General features: G+C 38.7%; 1 protein-coding gene across 1 annotated transcript in view; it reads right to left on the bottom strand.

Moving 5' to 3' along the window:
* Positions 1-17,258, bottom strand: part of DSCAM (DS cell adhesion molecule) — a 480,683-nt gene that overhangs the window by 47,467 nt on the left and 415,958 nt on the right. The window contains exons 22-26 of the mRNA XM_026868377.1: positions 10,973-11,090; positions 10,003-10,166; positions 6,646-6,744; positions 5,889-6,077; positions 3,859-4,149 (exon numbers count right to left, since the gene is read on the bottom strand). Coding sequence (XP_026724178.1) covers positions 3,859-4,149; positions 5,889-6,077; positions 6,646-6,744; positions 10,003-10,166; positions 10,973-11,090 — 861 coding nt within the window. The remainder of the gene's footprint in view (positions 1-3,858; positions 4,150-5,888; positions 6,078-6,645; positions 6,745-10,002; positions 10,167-10,972; positions 11,091-17,258) is intronic.

The raw sequence follows: 17,258 nt of genomic DNA, 5'->3' as shown, positions 1-17,258 counted from the left end.
ATTCTAAGTTATGTTTTTTTTCAAAAGAGCTATTTGAATTTCATATAATGAGCAGAGTAGTTCCCTAAAGGGATGAAGATAAACAGAGAAGCTACAACCATCCAAACCTATCTCAGGTACTTTGGAAAATTTATTGTCTTACAACTGCATTTTGAATATTTTTCTACTGTTCCATTGCAGTTCTTCCCCTCAATTTTCCTTCCTTTTCTAATTTTCCATTTCTTGGAATAAACACACAGCAGGATTTTTTCATCTTAACTGAGATATAGTTTTTGCACTACTCTAAAGGCAAAGAAATGATTAGATGAAGAAATGGAAAGAATTTCAAGCTCCTGAAGATAATACTAATAACTGTCTCTAAATCCTCCTAAACCCTCCTGAATACTAATGGGCCAAATTTCACTCTGAATTAAAGTAACCCAGACCATTGGCTAATGACTGTTGGGTTCAAGATTACCTAAAATGATGTCTTGCTCTCTTTAATAGTTGGATGAAGATCATATTAAGAGTGGCCTTAATTTCAATTAAACCTTAAGTGTTTAGGTAATCATTTTCCATATCTCTTCCAAATAAAGCGTAAACCTCAACGTTATATGCAGGCAGTACAAGCTTAATAAAAAAAAAACATACTGCAAGTTTATATATCCTTCACATTATCCATTTGTGGATGTTCAGCAATTGTACTAAAAATCACCAAAAACTAAACCTCCTATCCATTGAGGAAACAACATTTCAACATTTGCTGTCATCCTAGGTGTTGGCTAGGAGTGAAATAGTCAAAGCTTTTGTCAGAACAAAGTCCTGGACAAATTGGGAGGGTTTTTTTTTTTTTTCTTGTTGTTAGTTTTGTTGGGTTTTTGTTTGTTTTTTTGGTTTTTTTTTTTGTTGTTGGGTCAATTCACCATTGCCCTTTGTTAGCCTGCTTTACTGGTGCTTCTTAGGTGTTGTAATTTGAATGTCTCTGACCTCATTTTCTCCTATGTTGCAGACCTTCCAGCATCTCCCATTGCACCTTGTGACTTTAGGACTACCAAGTGTTTTCCTGTGCCCTAATTGTTCTTCATGGTAGGAAGTCCCCCTGGTGGGCTAGAATCAATTAGCATAGTTTAGAGCAGCTACCAAGCTGATCTGATTTAATGTCAGGGCTACTGAGCAGCTGATCTCCGAGTTGGGAGGCTCCTTTGCAGTGCTACACACTACAGCTGCACATTGCTAAAAATATCTTAAGTATTGAGTGCAAATGTTCTGAAAAACAAGGGGCAGGAAGGTCATAAAATCTGTAAGCTGCAAATGGTTAGCTGAAATATCTATGAACTGAAAGCAAAAAGTGGCACGTAGATCTGTCATTAACCTTTTGACCTAATTCACCATGAAGAGATTTAAAGTAAAGGATACTTAGCCATGGTATTTCTCAGGAACTCTATCACAGATAACAATCAGGTACTGCAGTCCAAACAAAACGACTGAAAGACTCAAGGATTTCTACAAAGTTTACAAAGGTTTTATCTTAAGACTGCTAAAGCTCCTAAGCTTGTTCTTAGCATTTGGTATCCTACAACTTTCATACACATATTATCTAATCTTCAAAGTACTGTCTTTGTATCCGTTTCATCCTGAGGGCTGCTGTGACCCCTAGAACCTGGAAGGGACTAATCTCACATCACAAGACAGATCAATGGTAGAGGTAGGGTTAGCACTCAAAAGTTGAGCTGGCCAAGAAGTTTCCACTGTCATGCTTTCTGCAAATGAAAAATTCTTTCTTTATGAAAGCAAAAATTTCCGCATGACGTACTGATAGAAAATGTTGATTTCTATTCAGACTATTTTCCAACTCTGAAGCACCTTAAACTTATGCAGCTTACCAAAGAACAAGTGAATGGGGAGCTGGGACTCCGTAGGAACAACTTTTGGTTTAGAAGCACTGAAATAGTACTTCTATGAAGATTTCCTTATGTGGAAATAAACTATCTTGATTTTCATCAATTTTCAGTGATGATGATAATAATATCAATAATTTTATCATTTTATTTCTGCAACAAGTGTAACATTCAGAAAATCTGAAAACTGAAATTTGCTTTTCTATCCATGTTTTCCTCTCTTAACCTTGCAGTCAGTATTTCAGATCGTGCTGCCTCTCTAAGGCACAATATAGTCCTGGCAAAGCATGCTTGACAAACAAAACCATCAATGCCATAAATGACAAATTTTCTAGCTGACCAGAAGCAGTGGCCCAGGAAATTTAACGCTACAAATATTTTTATTGCTTCATTTTCTCACGTTTAAAGATGCCATACAGCAACACATAAAATCAAATGGTGTGCAGGTCACAGTATGTGAAACCAATCTAAGTATCATCACCCAACCAAAAAAGCAGAGACTGAAAATATTTAACACACCTGGGAGCATTTGTATAACTACTTGGAACTTTGGTTTCCTGTAGGCCTCTAAAGTGCTGAGATAAAATCTTTCACTTAATTTTTTCAACTGTTGGAAATAAGAACTGTGTGGTATCTTACCAAAATGCTATTTTCTCAGGAAAACGTGAGGAGATGTGCTATTTGCAAGAGAGTCATGAGGGCATGTGTCATTAATTATCTGCAAGAACTGATGAGTACCTAGCACAAAGACTGGGATAGCATTAGAGGATGTATAAGATGCTGAAGTTTAAACCCTGTCCAATTGATATCCCACACTTCTGGTCTGGAACAATTCCTGTTGGTTGCTCTTCCCTGAGCCATACATGTGTATTGTCCTGGAGAATGCTGGTTTGTGTGGGACAAAACCGTGGCAGGGAGATGTGTTACCAACACAGAGTTATGAACGATTAGCAGTTTGGTGCTGTTGCTGGACAGTTATTGGTTCTTGTTTGAACTTGCTCATTAGTCCTGTTTAATTTAACAGTAGAGATGTCGCCAAATGGTTGCACACTACAGCACAATATCCCTAGCAATACAACAACATTTTAAACTGGTTGTCTCCAGAAAAGCTCTGGCAATTCACACTAGAGCAATTCAAGATATTGCCATCTGGAGCCATCTGTACTGCCTTTTTGCCAGAAATACAGCCATTTCCCACTACAGAGCCAGCAGAAGCACACACGTGCCACCATCACTTTCAATAAGCATGCCAGGACACGAGCTGAAGGGACTGACAAAGTGGCATGTTTGCTCTTGCCCTCTTCTTCTTGCTTTTGCAGGGTGGGCAGTAACTCTTGGCAGAAGGGCAGGATGCAACAGTTCCTTCATCCCCTGTGCCCTGCTGCTGGGCATGACAGAGCCATCTGTCACAGCCATTAGTTTCACTCTCCTCTGTCTGTAAATAGGGATAATAGCACTGTCATTGCTTTGCCCTTGGAGGATATCGTCCAGAGGCTTTCCTGGAAGACAAGCTAGTTAGCTGCTCTGTTGTGTCACATAACGTGTTTTGAGCTGTGTCACAAGGACATCGCATGGAATAGCAACAAGGCAGTCACTGCGGCGAATGGCTGCGGGAACCAATTGCACGTGAGACAAAAATTTCACGGAAGAGGTGCATGAAACACTAGTAAGTGCTTCTGTGACCACTGGAACTAATGAAACCTAGTGTCCTATGCTTACGTGTCTTATGGTTGATTGACTTTGGTGCTGCAGATTTTCTTCAGTGAGGACAAATAAATAATTCCTCTTTTCTGACTCGTAGTCTACTGTCATGAAATAGTAGGCATTTTATGGCTTTGAGACTTACCCCTCAGTCAGAATGGCTAGCAGTTTCAAAAAGGGGTTTAAGGGTGAACAAAAGAAAGACAAGCAAAAAAAAGCTCACATGAAAAACTAGAGTAAAAAGAGTATCTTAGACATGTAATTAAAAAGATATACTTACTGCCATCATAATTGAGTGTTGCAAATTTGGCTTGTTTCTCTGCACAGCCAGCACTGTTGCACACTCTCATTTGCAGTTCATACCAGGTTGCCTCCTGGAGGTCATATAGTATGTAGGATTTTGACAGGGATGTCCGCTGAGCAGTTGTCCAGACTGTTGTCCCAAATGGCCGGTACTCCAGGGTGAAGGAAGTGATGGGGCAGCCACCATCATTCCAGCCTATCAGGTTCAGCCTCACTCTTGTGGTGTTGATACTAGCAAAGAGCTCTTGTTCCTTTGAAAACTGTGGCTCTAGAAGCAATGATGTATTTTAAGTGAAAGGCTTAAGTATTACAGATACAGGACTCTCGAAAATAAAAATTAAGAGAATATTTTCTAGGACAATCTTAACTTCATCCTAAATTTAGTAACCATATATTCAACTTCTTTTCCCCTTCCTTCTTAAATTTTTTTTTTTTCACACTTTATGCCAGACCCACAAACCTAGATTGTCAAATCCATATGCGAAAAAAAAATAAATCCAAACATTTCTGCACGGACCTGACTTGCCACTTTGCATGGACCAGCATGACTCAACTTGTAAATCTAGCGCAGTCCCTTCATACCAGTAAATGTCCCTGCTCACTGCTATACAAAAAAGAATGGGTTCAGAACACCATGTAGAAATACTATAGGAGACAAATACACTTGAAGATTGTTTGTGGGTACTCTAGTCTTCTTTTGAAGTGGAATTGAACACATTTATTTGGAGAATAGAAAGGCTTTCATTTGCGTAAAATGACAGTTTTGAAGAACTTGTAAGTAACAATCAAAATTTAAAAAATATTAATATGTTGACATTGCATTATATATTAAAAAATAATATATACTTTGAATTTTTTATTTCTGAGTCAAGATGTTTCCATTCAGAAAGGAGTTGACATTTCTATTTATTTGTCCTGCTTTGAGATCAACTGTTGGTTTCTGTTGATATATACATCAAAGTTTTTTTGACAGTTCTACATAATACAGCAGTAATAACAGTAAAAATTAGAATTGAAATAATGATAGTATGTGGACAAGACAGGTCATCATCAAATGTTATATATATATTAAATACTACTGTACTGTACTTAAAAGTATTATTGCTAATTGCTTAGCAGAAACAATATTTTTACTATTGGAAGGTACACCTAATATGATGAAAATTATCTACAATGTGCTCTTTTATTCCATATAATAAAGCATAACTTATCCATATAACTCTGTTAATAGCTTTGGATAGAGATGCTGCTGGAGCTCTCACATGAGAATGATCTCAGCATTTTAAATCACACAGTACCTGGTTCAGTCTGCAAATGTAACACAGGTAGTTTCCATATATATATATATCTCAAGTCCCAGAGAAACTCAGAGAGTTGGGAGATCTGCTTTCTCATTAAGCATTTAGATGTTATTTGAAGCATGTGTAAACCTTACATTTCATGCAATGAAAATAAGAACACTCGGTTTCTTCTTCTATAAATGTCCCTTTCTTTAAGGTCAGCACACCATTCTCCCTGACCGCTGATCATCTCCGCACGTACGCAGCTGATCTGCAGTCTCCCCTGAGCTTCAGCAAGTCATACCATTCACATCTACAGCACACCAGGTCTTCCCTATGCCACAGAATGTCAGATGAAATGTCCACTATGTTTGATGGTTGAGAGAGCTGCAGCACCACAGGTGAGATGAATTTTTACAAGAAGAAACCAACCATTTTCTCAGGGCAATATGGAATTGCTATAGATTATGATAGTGGAGACACCCCCTTCCCAAATATCTATCAACACATCTTAGAACAAAATTGTTAGAGAAATAAGGGTAGAATATCAGCTAGTAAGTGATTCAAGTTCTGCAGCAACAGCCTCTTCTGTCACAGCATGGACAAAACTGGGAATGTTTCCAAAGCCAGTAATATTAAAATACCCAAGTCTGTCTTGTCATCCAACTAAGATCTACGCCAGAATGCAAGAGCTTTAGGTGAGCAAAGGGGATGGAAATCAACATACCTTTTCCAAGCGTTTTGGCCTCAATGATCTCACTGATGCGTCCTGGTCCCACTCCATTCTGAGCAGTTAAAGTAAACTTGTACCAAGTGCCACATTTCAATGTTTCTAAACGGTAGGACCTCTCACTAGGGCTAATGGGAAAACTACCCCACTGCTCACTGTTATCTTCTGAGTACTGCAAAATATAACCTGTAGGAAAAACACAGATGACAATGATAAGCCAGACACAAACCACAAATTCTGCAGGTAATATGACAAGTCATTTTAAAGACCTAATAAAACTATAAAAATCCCATGCATGGGAAGATGTACAGCTCTCCCCTGACTAAAAGATATCAGACAACACATTTTGCCTACCCCTACAACAGCTTAAATACCATTTTTATGATCACTTCAAAGGGAAAAGAAAGGGATAGGCATTTCCAAATACCCTTCAATCAGCAACAAAGACCAGATGATGAACCTGGACCGTCAAAAATGAATGGTTAGAGATTACATGTCTGGAAAAACAGAGAGAGTAACTGTCATAACAGCTGAGGGTACACTGGAAGAAAGTGATTAAATCTGTGATTAAACCACCACAAAGAGAAACGGCAATTTACTGAAAGCTGTTATCATGATGATAGTGCACACTAGGCACTGACAGCAATACAGATTGCTCTGTTTTTCTTTTTTTGTAGCCATTCATAATTATATACTAATCCTATCAACATATGACAATTTAGTAAGAAGTTGCAATTAACCTGAATTATATTACCTCGGATAGAACTGCCACCATTGTCTCCAGGTATCCAGGAAAGAGTGATAGAGGAAGATGTAGTTTTAGATACAGTGAGTCTTGGCTGGTCTGGTGGAACTAGATTGGATATAGTTAGAAATAGAAAACAAATTCAAATGATTAGATGTGATTTTAATTCCTTCTAACATTCATTTATCAAATAACTATTTTGAGTTGAAAAAATGCAAGTTATTTCTGTCAAAGTATCTGTTTAGCGGACATCTTTGGTTAAGACAAGCTCTCATTTTTTATATTTAATTTTCTACAGCATTTTGTCTTTCAGCTCTTAACTCCCGCTTTTCTCTGAATTTTTTGTATCTGTCCTGTTAGACCTAAATAGCATACGAGCTACCCAGCCATTATCTTTAATTATTTTTCATATTTGTTTTAGGTAGAAGCTGAATTTTTAGTGGCAGGAAACAGATGTCCACTTGCAAACGATGCCTCACTCATGCATGTGTTTGCAGGCTATTATGGCAAAAGTAAAAAAAAAGTGCATAGCAAGAATTTCTGCCAGTGTAACTGTGAGTGCTAACTAGGTAGCATAAGTAGATCTGTGACTGGGGGCAGATTTGTACCTCTTCACGATCACACCATGTATGCACTGAGGCTGTTGGTATAAAGATGCAACTCTATCAGTAAAGTCTGAACAACTGTGGAAACACTTCAGTTCGGATGCTTCCCATAAACATTGCTGTGTCTCAACTGTGGGACGTAAGAACTAAACAGTTCCCAGGACCAGCTCCTGATAGAGCTCAGGAATGAGACAGAGGTCTCATCTCCCATCCTCTGCCCAGTGTCCAGCTTCCTTCAAAGGAAAATCCAGCATGAAAGGGCAGAGAAGGAGCCATGCTATATCTCAACAAGTTGCCCAGGGTAGGAGAACTGGGAATTGGGACAGGCAACTAGGACTGGAAATGGGACCAAGAACAAGGACAGTTTAGGCTCAGCCAAAGTAATCCCAAATTACACCAGTGTATAGTGGCTGGATTTCCAGAGCTCAATGCTCAGGGGCAAAAAGTGGCAAAGTAGCCAGCTTTCTTTTCACCTTGACAAACCTATCATGAGCCGATATGATCATATGGTAGTTATAGTCTGGAGAGCTCATCTTTGACTTCTGCTTGAATCATTTAACTAGTCCTGTTGTAGAAAGTGAGGTAACCAGAACCATGGCAGAAAACCAGTAAGGCAGTGGAGGATAGTGTTTGATAAAATAGAGAACAGAGCAGGTGAAACTTCAAAGAGCTTGTCTAATATTTATTAGGAACCTAAAGGGCAAATATTTACTAGCATTTCACCCAGATGTTTTACATCCACAATTGTAAGTTCAGAAATTGAAAGGGGGAGAAAGGGAAGTTTCTGTTTCAAATCTTTTGCACTGCTCTGGTTATGTACAACAGCACTATGTCTGGCTCATTTTACAGTTTCCTGCACAAGCGTTACTAGCAGTCAGTCTCCAAGCTCCTGAGAAAATTGAGCTTTGCTGTCTCGAGAACAAGGAGTAAAGCACGGAAAGTGTCCATCATGGGAAGGGATCCAACATGCAGCATCGAAGGTGGGATGGAAAGCCAGGGAGGGGACACAACAGGGCAGTCACACCTTCTCCCAGTCACTGCCACTGCAAGACTGGGAAGGGGTGGGTGGGGTGGTGTCAATGGCTGATGCTGACAGGAGCTGCCATTTCCCTGCCATAGTTAGTGTTCACCAGACACTGGCCCATAAGCAAGGCTGGACAGAAGTCAGAAATATTCTGTCATGCCCAGCAGTCTGCTGCCAGAGCTGCTCTGCCTGTCTTTAAGGGGTAGCTCTACTTGCAGAATGAAGCTCCAGGAAAAGCTCCCAGTTGCAGTTCGTGTTCAAGTCATCAGATTGCAAAATAATGAGTGCTGATATGAAGTGGAAGCTGCTGGTTTACTGCCATGGACTAGTTCAAAGAGAAGTTGATTTTAGTGCTGTCACAGGGCTAAACAGTGCTGAAAAAAAAAAGTTTATACTCTAAAGGAAAATTCCCTATGTGAGATGGATTTATTCCATTATTCTGACTGACTTGACTCATTTCATGGAGAGAGACTGCACACACTACACTGTGAAAGGCTCATTGTAAAATCTTTTATCACAGCTTCACCCTACCTACAAAAGATGGTGGTCCCACATATTAAATGCCAGTCTTTCTGTCCCTCAAGGGAGTAATACTGATTTGCTTTTCATTACTGCAGTTCAATAACAGCAATGATATGCAGTTACAAAAGTACTTAGTGAAATATAAAGATTAGATAAAGTTTCCATCTGATAGTGTTTTCTCTCCCTATTTCCTCTTGTGGTCATGCTTCACATATTGCAGAAGACCATCTTTAGGCTCTGTTGAATTGTAGGTAAATTAATATATGCTATGGCATTTGTTTCAAGGCTTGGTGGAACGGTTTATACAGAGAGAGATGGACTGCAGCTGAAACAAGCTCTTTCTGTGTTCCTGTGGGGTTGCACTAGAAGTTTAGGTTGCATAACGGGGGACAGGAGAGGGACTAACCACTACATGGCCCATATTCCCAATTCAGTTATTTGATTCCCTCTGGTACAACAATTGTCAGTTGAAGCAATCTTAAGATCTACTTTAGTGCAAGTGAGAAAGGAAATCTCCTGCATAGTGAACTGTTGGTATGTGAATACATATGCTCTGCTTCACTTTAATGTTAATGTGTATTCCTATATTGTCACCGCTTTTATACACATCAGCACCATAACAAATACATTATATACATTTCAACATGCATATAAAAAGTAGCTGACAATATGCACTAATTGAAGGTGTACTGGTGTTTCATTTTAAATGCTTCCTGACGTGCATCGTCAATAAAATTCTGCTCTTGTATAACGAAGTTTTTGTCCAAGGTCTCAGTACAGAGGAAAATTTCTGTTGATAGCTTTTCAGAAGCTAAAGGCTTCAGATCTTTCTGAATGATGTAATATTTAAATAATACATGTAATATTTGTAAGAAGGCATAAGCTGATATTTTCTATGTGAAGAACTAGAAGATAACTGAATGCAAACAGTTTTCAATCCTACAAAAACTTACATAGAGACTTAACTCCAAGTGTATGAATCGTTCCACTGAAAGTAAAACATTTGCTGTATCATAAAATGTCCATGGCTGACTGCATAATATTTTATTTATTAATATGGAAGAATAAAATTTGTATTAATACACATTAATACTAATAGTATAGTAATACTAATAGTATTTTACATACATCTACAAACAAACATACCTATGCATTACGAGCACACAGCAGTTAATAGCTGTGGTAACAATTATGAGATAGATCTGATAGTCTTACCTTGTACCTGCAAATTCAGAATTATTTCATCTGTTCCCCAGTTGTTACTGGCCACACAGCTGTAGTATCCGGAGTCTTCTGCTTTCACAGTACGGATGACAAAGCTGCCATTGCTAAAGATGCTTCTTCGCCCATCAATCATCACTAGACTGGGTGTCCCGTTACTACCTCACAGGAAACAAAGTGCATACATTAAAGAAGTTACAATCAAGATTACTCAGAAATGGAATTTTTTTTCAAGCGACTAAGAAAGGAAAGGAAGAGAAAGGGTGGGAGAGATGTGTGCCCTCTTCAATAAAGAGAGCAAAAGAATATTTTCTGTTGGGAAGCACCTGCCATTTTGCTTGAAGAACACAAATATCCTGGCTCCAGTTTGAGTGATAATGGAAACTCACACCTTCCTTAACTATCTGCTATCTCATGAAAGTGACAAAATGAGTGTAAAAGGCAGTTCCTGGATAAAAAGACTGTCCTTATAAAATAATAGCTGTTTGTTTCAGTGAATAAGATGGTTTCATAGCACTGAAGTTCCACTCCTTACACTGTGCTTGGATGAAAATTATTGTCCATATGTGTTTCCAAGTGACTCTGTCAAACTGTGAAACTAAAGATCAAAACCGAATAATGGAAAACAAGTAATGTGCAAGACATGTACACTGTACTCCACAGCACGACGCAATGCATCATTTTGCTTTCTCAGACTAAAACTAATTGGTGTACCTGAAGTTAAACCAGAAAACTCCTAAGTTTTACATTTTGAATGTTTACTTTTCCCTCCCTTTCAATACCTTCTAATCACCACAGCCAATTAGTTTTAGTTCAAGGAATTTCTAACTTGTCTACTGTGATTATGTGCTGTCCCTGCAAACAGTTCTTCTTCCTGACAGTCATCTAGGATCACCCACATTGCAACCCTGAGGATTTTAAGCAAATGGACTTTACTTGAGCTATACAATTAGTTGCTGGTTACCTATCCTTCATCCATTTGACTGTTGGAGCTGGGTCTCCCACAGCTTTGCAAGGGAGGACAATGTCCTTCATCCAGGGAGTTGTCACCGTGCCGCTGAATGTCAAAATCCTGGCAGGAGCTGAGCAAAAGAGAGTAAGAAAGGTTGATATTAGGTGTTAATTCATACAGTTCTTGGAAGGGAATCACAGACATATGGAATTAAATGTGGAAAACTAAACCAATCTGTTTTAAGCTGTGGTTTTAGGAAACTAATTCATTTTAACTCATAATATCAGCTATTTATTCAAACACAAATATTCTAGTATCTAGTATCTGGAAGACAAGTAACTAAAAGAGAGATGATGCAGAGGACTGGAAGAGTCCTTGTGGAAGAAAATTGCAAAACCAGTTATTGATAGTTTTTACTGATTTTTATGTATTTCATAGTAGAAATTATAGAAGAAAATTATGTTAAACAGCTATGGTATTAAGTAAAATAAACCTTCATATATGTATATGTTAGTACATTGCAGTCTATCTGAAGTCCACAAAGATGAAAAAACTCTTAAGTGAGTTTAATTTGTGTCAGCTCTCATATCATCTAAATATATCAACAAAAATATAACTCCTGTAGTTTGTTTATAATATACAGGAACACTAGGGTTGTGTTAGAGCTTCATTGTATGTTATTACTCAGAAATGACCCTTGATAGAAATAGACTTGTTGTTGGCCTCTAAATATACAATTCAAAGGCACATACTGAATACAGATAAATGAAATACTGTTATTTTTAATCTTGACCTACTTCAGTCATGCACACTGATGAGAAGTTTTACTTAATAATCCATTTTGCACCAATTAGAAAAACATGAAAATGAGAACCAACATCAAATAAAAACTGGGACAGTTCATCTCAAAAAAAAACCCCAAAACTCACACACAAAAGAAGAGGCCTTGAAGAGTTAAGGGAAGTCACCTGAGTAGGCTGCAGTGGGGCATGATATATTCATAAAAAGAAGAGATTTCACAGATTATATGATCAGTTTGGACTGTGTTGCCTATGTTCTCTTCAAGCATTGTTGAAGACTAAGCTTCTTAAGACATTTTTCTCTGATCAAAATTTTAACTGAAAATACAAGAAGTGGCTCTTTAAAGATTTAGGTAATGGTCAAAGTAAAGATTAGGAAATGGGAGACATGTCCCATCCTGGCTAAAGAGCAGCTGAAGACCCCTGGCTCCCTCCTTCTGGCAGCTCTGATGGTTCGTCCTGGCAGGAGGGTGCTGCAGCGAGCGCTGCCCTGAGGAGGTGGTACACCAGAATGGTGCAAAGACACTTAACAGCCTTGTTATCCACAGTGGCACTCCTAAGGCCATATCTTCTAGACAAGTACATTGGTCTATACTGCCACAAGCCATGGGCTAATCAACCAAGCTAACTGAAACAGAAAATGCTCAATCTACCCAGAGACATGGTGTGAAATGCTGACTCCACTGAAGTCAGTGTGGTAAGTGCTGGAAGCATGAGAAAAGCAAAACAGTGAGCACATTTACACAAAAAAAACGTGTAACACACACATTTCCTTGACACAGGGTGCCCAGAGCAAGCACAGGACTGGATGAAGGGCTACTGATTTGTGTTTGTCATGGTGCCAAGGAAGAATGCAAAGTGAGGTGTAGGCTGCATGGTCCCACTCTTTCGCTTATCTCAAGGATTTCTGCAGTGGCCAGCCAGCCTTGTTTCTCATCCTCTCTCTTTCTCACAAAAAACAGCTGTATCCCTTGCACCAAGGAATGTACTTTGTTGTTACTCAAAAGATAATGGCTTGACTACTACAGTCCCATCCACTTACACATACATACTAAGATAAATAATACCCCAAGTTTGTGTCTAACTCAGAGGGACAATAATCTGACACCAAATCAGAGGGACAGATTAATGGGTTTGTGCTCCACACCCACCCACCCCCCAGTAAGAGATGCCTTTTGATAAGATTTGAGCCCTTGGCTATGCTGAGTGATTATTACCTGGGAACTGTGTGATTGCAATAATTTTCCTTTTGGGTAGTGCTATATAGCCAATTTGCACTTTGTGCATTTATTGTAGGCAATCGCAAAGAATCTGTAGATGCTGCATGAAAATACTGTTCATGAATCTGACTGCTTCTCTTGAATACAACTGGACCTACAGCATATGGGCTCTTTGTGCATCCGGGTGAGACCTATAGTTATGACCCTAACTGGCCTACCTATTAAGAGAAGAGTCCAGCCGTCCCTAGCCCCTCTAATCAATAAGGACTGGCTGGCTAGAACGCAAGGGGATTCATCTCTTACCAAATTAATCTCCTTAAATGCAACAGTGTTACAAGGCTCACTTGTCTTCAGTGATGCCAGGATTTCATTGCAAGAGATATCTAACAGTACTTGTGCCATCTTAAAAAATATGCAGGAGATGCTGTCAGGTGTGACTATCTGCAACACACCCGTAAGCACCTGGACTGCTCGTAGTAGCTGCAGTGCATTCTGAGCAATGGTGGCTAGAAAGTCAAATTCCTGTTCCATGCAACATTCCCTCTGTAACATGAAGCCTCAAAACTCATTTAAAATGAACTATTAATTCTCTTCTCCCTGGCTTTCCAACCTCTCCAGTGTTTCTTGGAAAGGACTTAAATGTTGTAGCTCCTGCTTTTCAATATCCTGTGTGTCACATTTTACAGTGATGTGTGGAAGTAACATAAACCTCACAGAAGCCTAAGCCAGTGGTAAGATTACAGATCATAACTCAGAAATACACATTACAAAAGCATATTGCACTATTTTTGTGCAAGTACCCACGGCTGTCTATGGACTATCTTATTCCTTTCATGATCTGAGTGCTTTTAAAAGAGAAGGTCAAACAACATGAATATTCTTAACTCCAATTTTCTTTATAGCTTGACTTTTAAAAATGTTCTAAGACTGCTAACAGGTACACAAACAAAAGAAAACTAGAAACAAAATAGATGTCTAGTGAAATTCATCTGAAAGCAATAGGTTTGAAATGCTAACAGGCATTCTTAAGGTTAAAATTCCTTAAATCTCACCGACCTCTCACTTGTGAAACAAGGGAGCTTTATGCAGCATGTGGGCAGTTCAGCTGCAGAGTTCACCTCTTTGTTATTGAAGCCACCCACGTGCCTACCAACTACCCACCAACATTGTATTAGATGGTGTGGCACTGGATTAGGACTGAGTCTGTTCCTATTTTTTGCAAACTACTGAATCATTAATTCACGATAAAGAGGTGCCTTCATAGAACAGTGCATTCTGTTATGCTAATACGGTTTTCTGCATGTTTGTTTGTTTAAATTATGAATCTTATTACCTATACTTACCGCCATAGATAAGAAACAGGCAGAAATTCTTTGCAAGAGGCCGTAATTTTTTTTTTTTCTTTAGAGGACACAACTGAATTTTAAAAGAAAAGTATATAGGGAAACTGAACAAGAGCTATGATAGCTATATAACTACCAGAAAGGAAGCTGCAGAGAGCTGGGTTTGAGCCTCTTTAGCCTAGTAGAAAGGACAGGACAAGAGGGAATGGCCTCAAGTTGTGCCGGGGCAAGTTCAGACTAGATATTAGGAAGCATTTATTTCCAGAACGGGTTTTTAGGCATTGGAATGGGCTGCCCAGGGAGGTGGTGGAGTCCCCATCCCTGGAGGTGTTCAAGAGTAGGGTCGATTTAGAGCTTAAGGATATGCTGTAGGTGGGAACTGTGCTAGGCAAACAGTTGGACTAGATGATCTCCAGGATCCTTTCCAACCTAGATGATTCTGTGATAGTACACTGCAGCTCAGCTTAATCCAAATACAAGGACCATCAGTGAATACCTTGGGTCAGGAGCTTCTTTCATTTATTTTCTCACAGAAGAATATCCTCTGTGTTCTAGTATGATGAACTACTAAAGAAACAGATCAATGGAGTGTGTGTACTGTCATGTAAGCCCCACATGTTGTTTAAAAACATTAAACACACAGAGCAACGTAGGCTAGGAGGCAAATCTATTCAACATCAATGCTCAGGTAGTCTACAAGAACAAGGTAAACTCAACACTGAAGTCAGAGTTATCCTCAGAGGATCAGAATGCCGTGGGTCTAGATGTGTTATTGTCATGTTGCTGGCAAATGCCATCCTCTTCAGTCATGGACAGGAAATAAGAGGAACTAGGTGCATGCAAGGTTTTCTGTCTTTTACATATATTTCACAGACAAAATCCACAATTTTCAAGTCAGCAATGAAGCGTAATTTGAGGGATGGGGACATAGCCTGCTTACAAGGAGGCTGAACTTTCATTCCCATGATTATTTTCTGTTTGTTGGGGTTTTATTTTCTTACTTTTGTCAGTTAATTACAGAGAACAGCAATCTGTTCTGAGAAACGGAGACACTAAAGAAAGAAATGTTAACTTGAATTAAGCTTTCATTTAAATTGGACTATCCATTTTACATCAACCCCCCATCTAGACATTCTCATTGTTCTCAAAGGAGTTCTTAAAGGGTTTATAATTAAGTTGACATAATTCAATTCAAAGTTAACTCTCATTAACTGTCATGATGGTATCATTACTTGGACAGTTACTGTGAACTAAGTGGAGAAAAGAAGGAAGCAAACAATGCCACAGTAATGGCCCATAGGATGTTCTTGCACTGGGGATTTGTGGCAAAATCAGGTCATAACTACTTCTAACCCTATGATATGCTACTTGCTTCAGACGTACTGAGGGGTGAGAGAGGTATTCAAAGGTATTAGCTCTAACCATCCTTCTTCATTGTGTGTCCACTGCTCTCACCACTGATCATCACATTCTCCCAGCTCTCTAAAAGGCCCAGTGATGCATTCATACAGGAAATCTTGTAGATGATACAATAATTTCTACATTGAAAGTTCATAAAATTGCTACCTATTGGTATTCCTAGTGTCCCTCACAACCTCCACTAATGTATTATCACTTTTTCAGTCCTAAGTATGTGTAAGAGATGCTTGTCCTGAGCATCATCTAATACAGACTTCATATTGGACTACCATTACTAGCTCTAACATTGGATGCATCTTACAGTCCTTCAAAATAAAGTCTTGTTCACACTGATTTGTCTATTGAAGCAATTAATCATTTTTCCTTAAACTCTTATTTTTTCCATACAAGCTATTTTTAAGCTCATTTATTTGTCATCATGAATCATCTTAAATAAGCTTTGGAGGAGCAGAATTAATTCCCGTTTCCAGTAAGCTTGTTCAGTTTATGTACATATGGGTCAATTTGTAGCTTCTCTATTTTTGGCAAACCAAGAGCAATTACATACTATATTTCCTCACTACTAGATGTTAAGAATCTTGGTACCTGCAAACTCTGCACTGTTCTGCATTCATCTTGTCTGCATACTTCCCTCTTTTTTAAATGTCTAGGACATAGAGAAAGAACTTCTAGTGCATTATGTGCAACAGCATCTGCACGCTCCTGAGATTGCCTGAATCCTTAATCTATTAGTATTGAATCATGTTCTTGTCTGATCGGTTTTCCTCTTATTTGAGCATCTATTTTTATGCCTATTTTTGTTTCATTTTTTCCCTTTTCATCACCACACATTCACTACACACAGGTAACAGCTGCCTTAAAAGGGGAAGCACACTGAAACCTTTGCCCTGGTTCCTTGAGGTGTTTTTTCATGATCTTCATGTTCTTTACACTCCTCTTTCACCTTTTAAGATCTCAGCTTTGGTCTCAGTGATATTTATAATGCAGTATGCAGTTATCCTACAAGAAATTCAACAATGGAAAAGCTCCTGATTTTTCAGATCCTTCAGACTTCTCACAGCCTTTCAGATATCCTTCAGGTCACTCCACTAACACTGTGTAGCTACTAAGAGAAAGAATCTTCTGAAAGACTACAAAAAATGCCAGAAAGAAGCAAAAGTGAAATTGAGTTTTCTCAGTTGGCAGAAAAAAAAACCTGTAAGCAATGGTATGGGGAGCAGGAATTAGCCTGCTTGTTCTGACTCAGGCCTCTCTGCCTTGCTAGACCCTCCCCATATTTACACTGATAAATCTTCCATTGTGATTTACAGTAGTAACTCAGTAGTCACTACAGGCTTCTCACAGCAATGTTAAAAAATATCCATCTCATATGATAAAAACTTTAATTTAGAGAAGAGGCAAAGAAAAAACATGAAAATTACTGTCACAAGCCTGAGGAACTCTGTTTGCAACTTCTCTGTATTGGGAAGCTATGTCATGTGTTGAAATAGCACCCTCCAAATACCATCACTGCCAT

Source organism: Athene cunicularia (genome assembly GCF_003259725.1).
Source record: "Athene cunicularia isolate RWA chromosome 1 unlocalized genomic scaffold, athCun1 chr1_part1, whole genome shotgun sequence".
In the NCBI taxonomy this organism is placed as follows: domain Eukaryota; kingdom Metazoa; phylum Chordata; class Aves; order Strigiformes; family Strigidae; genus Athene; species Athene cunicularia.
The sequence above is the reverse complement of the archived record's forward strand: the minus strand, read 5'-3'. Positions and strand labels throughout refer to the sequence as shown.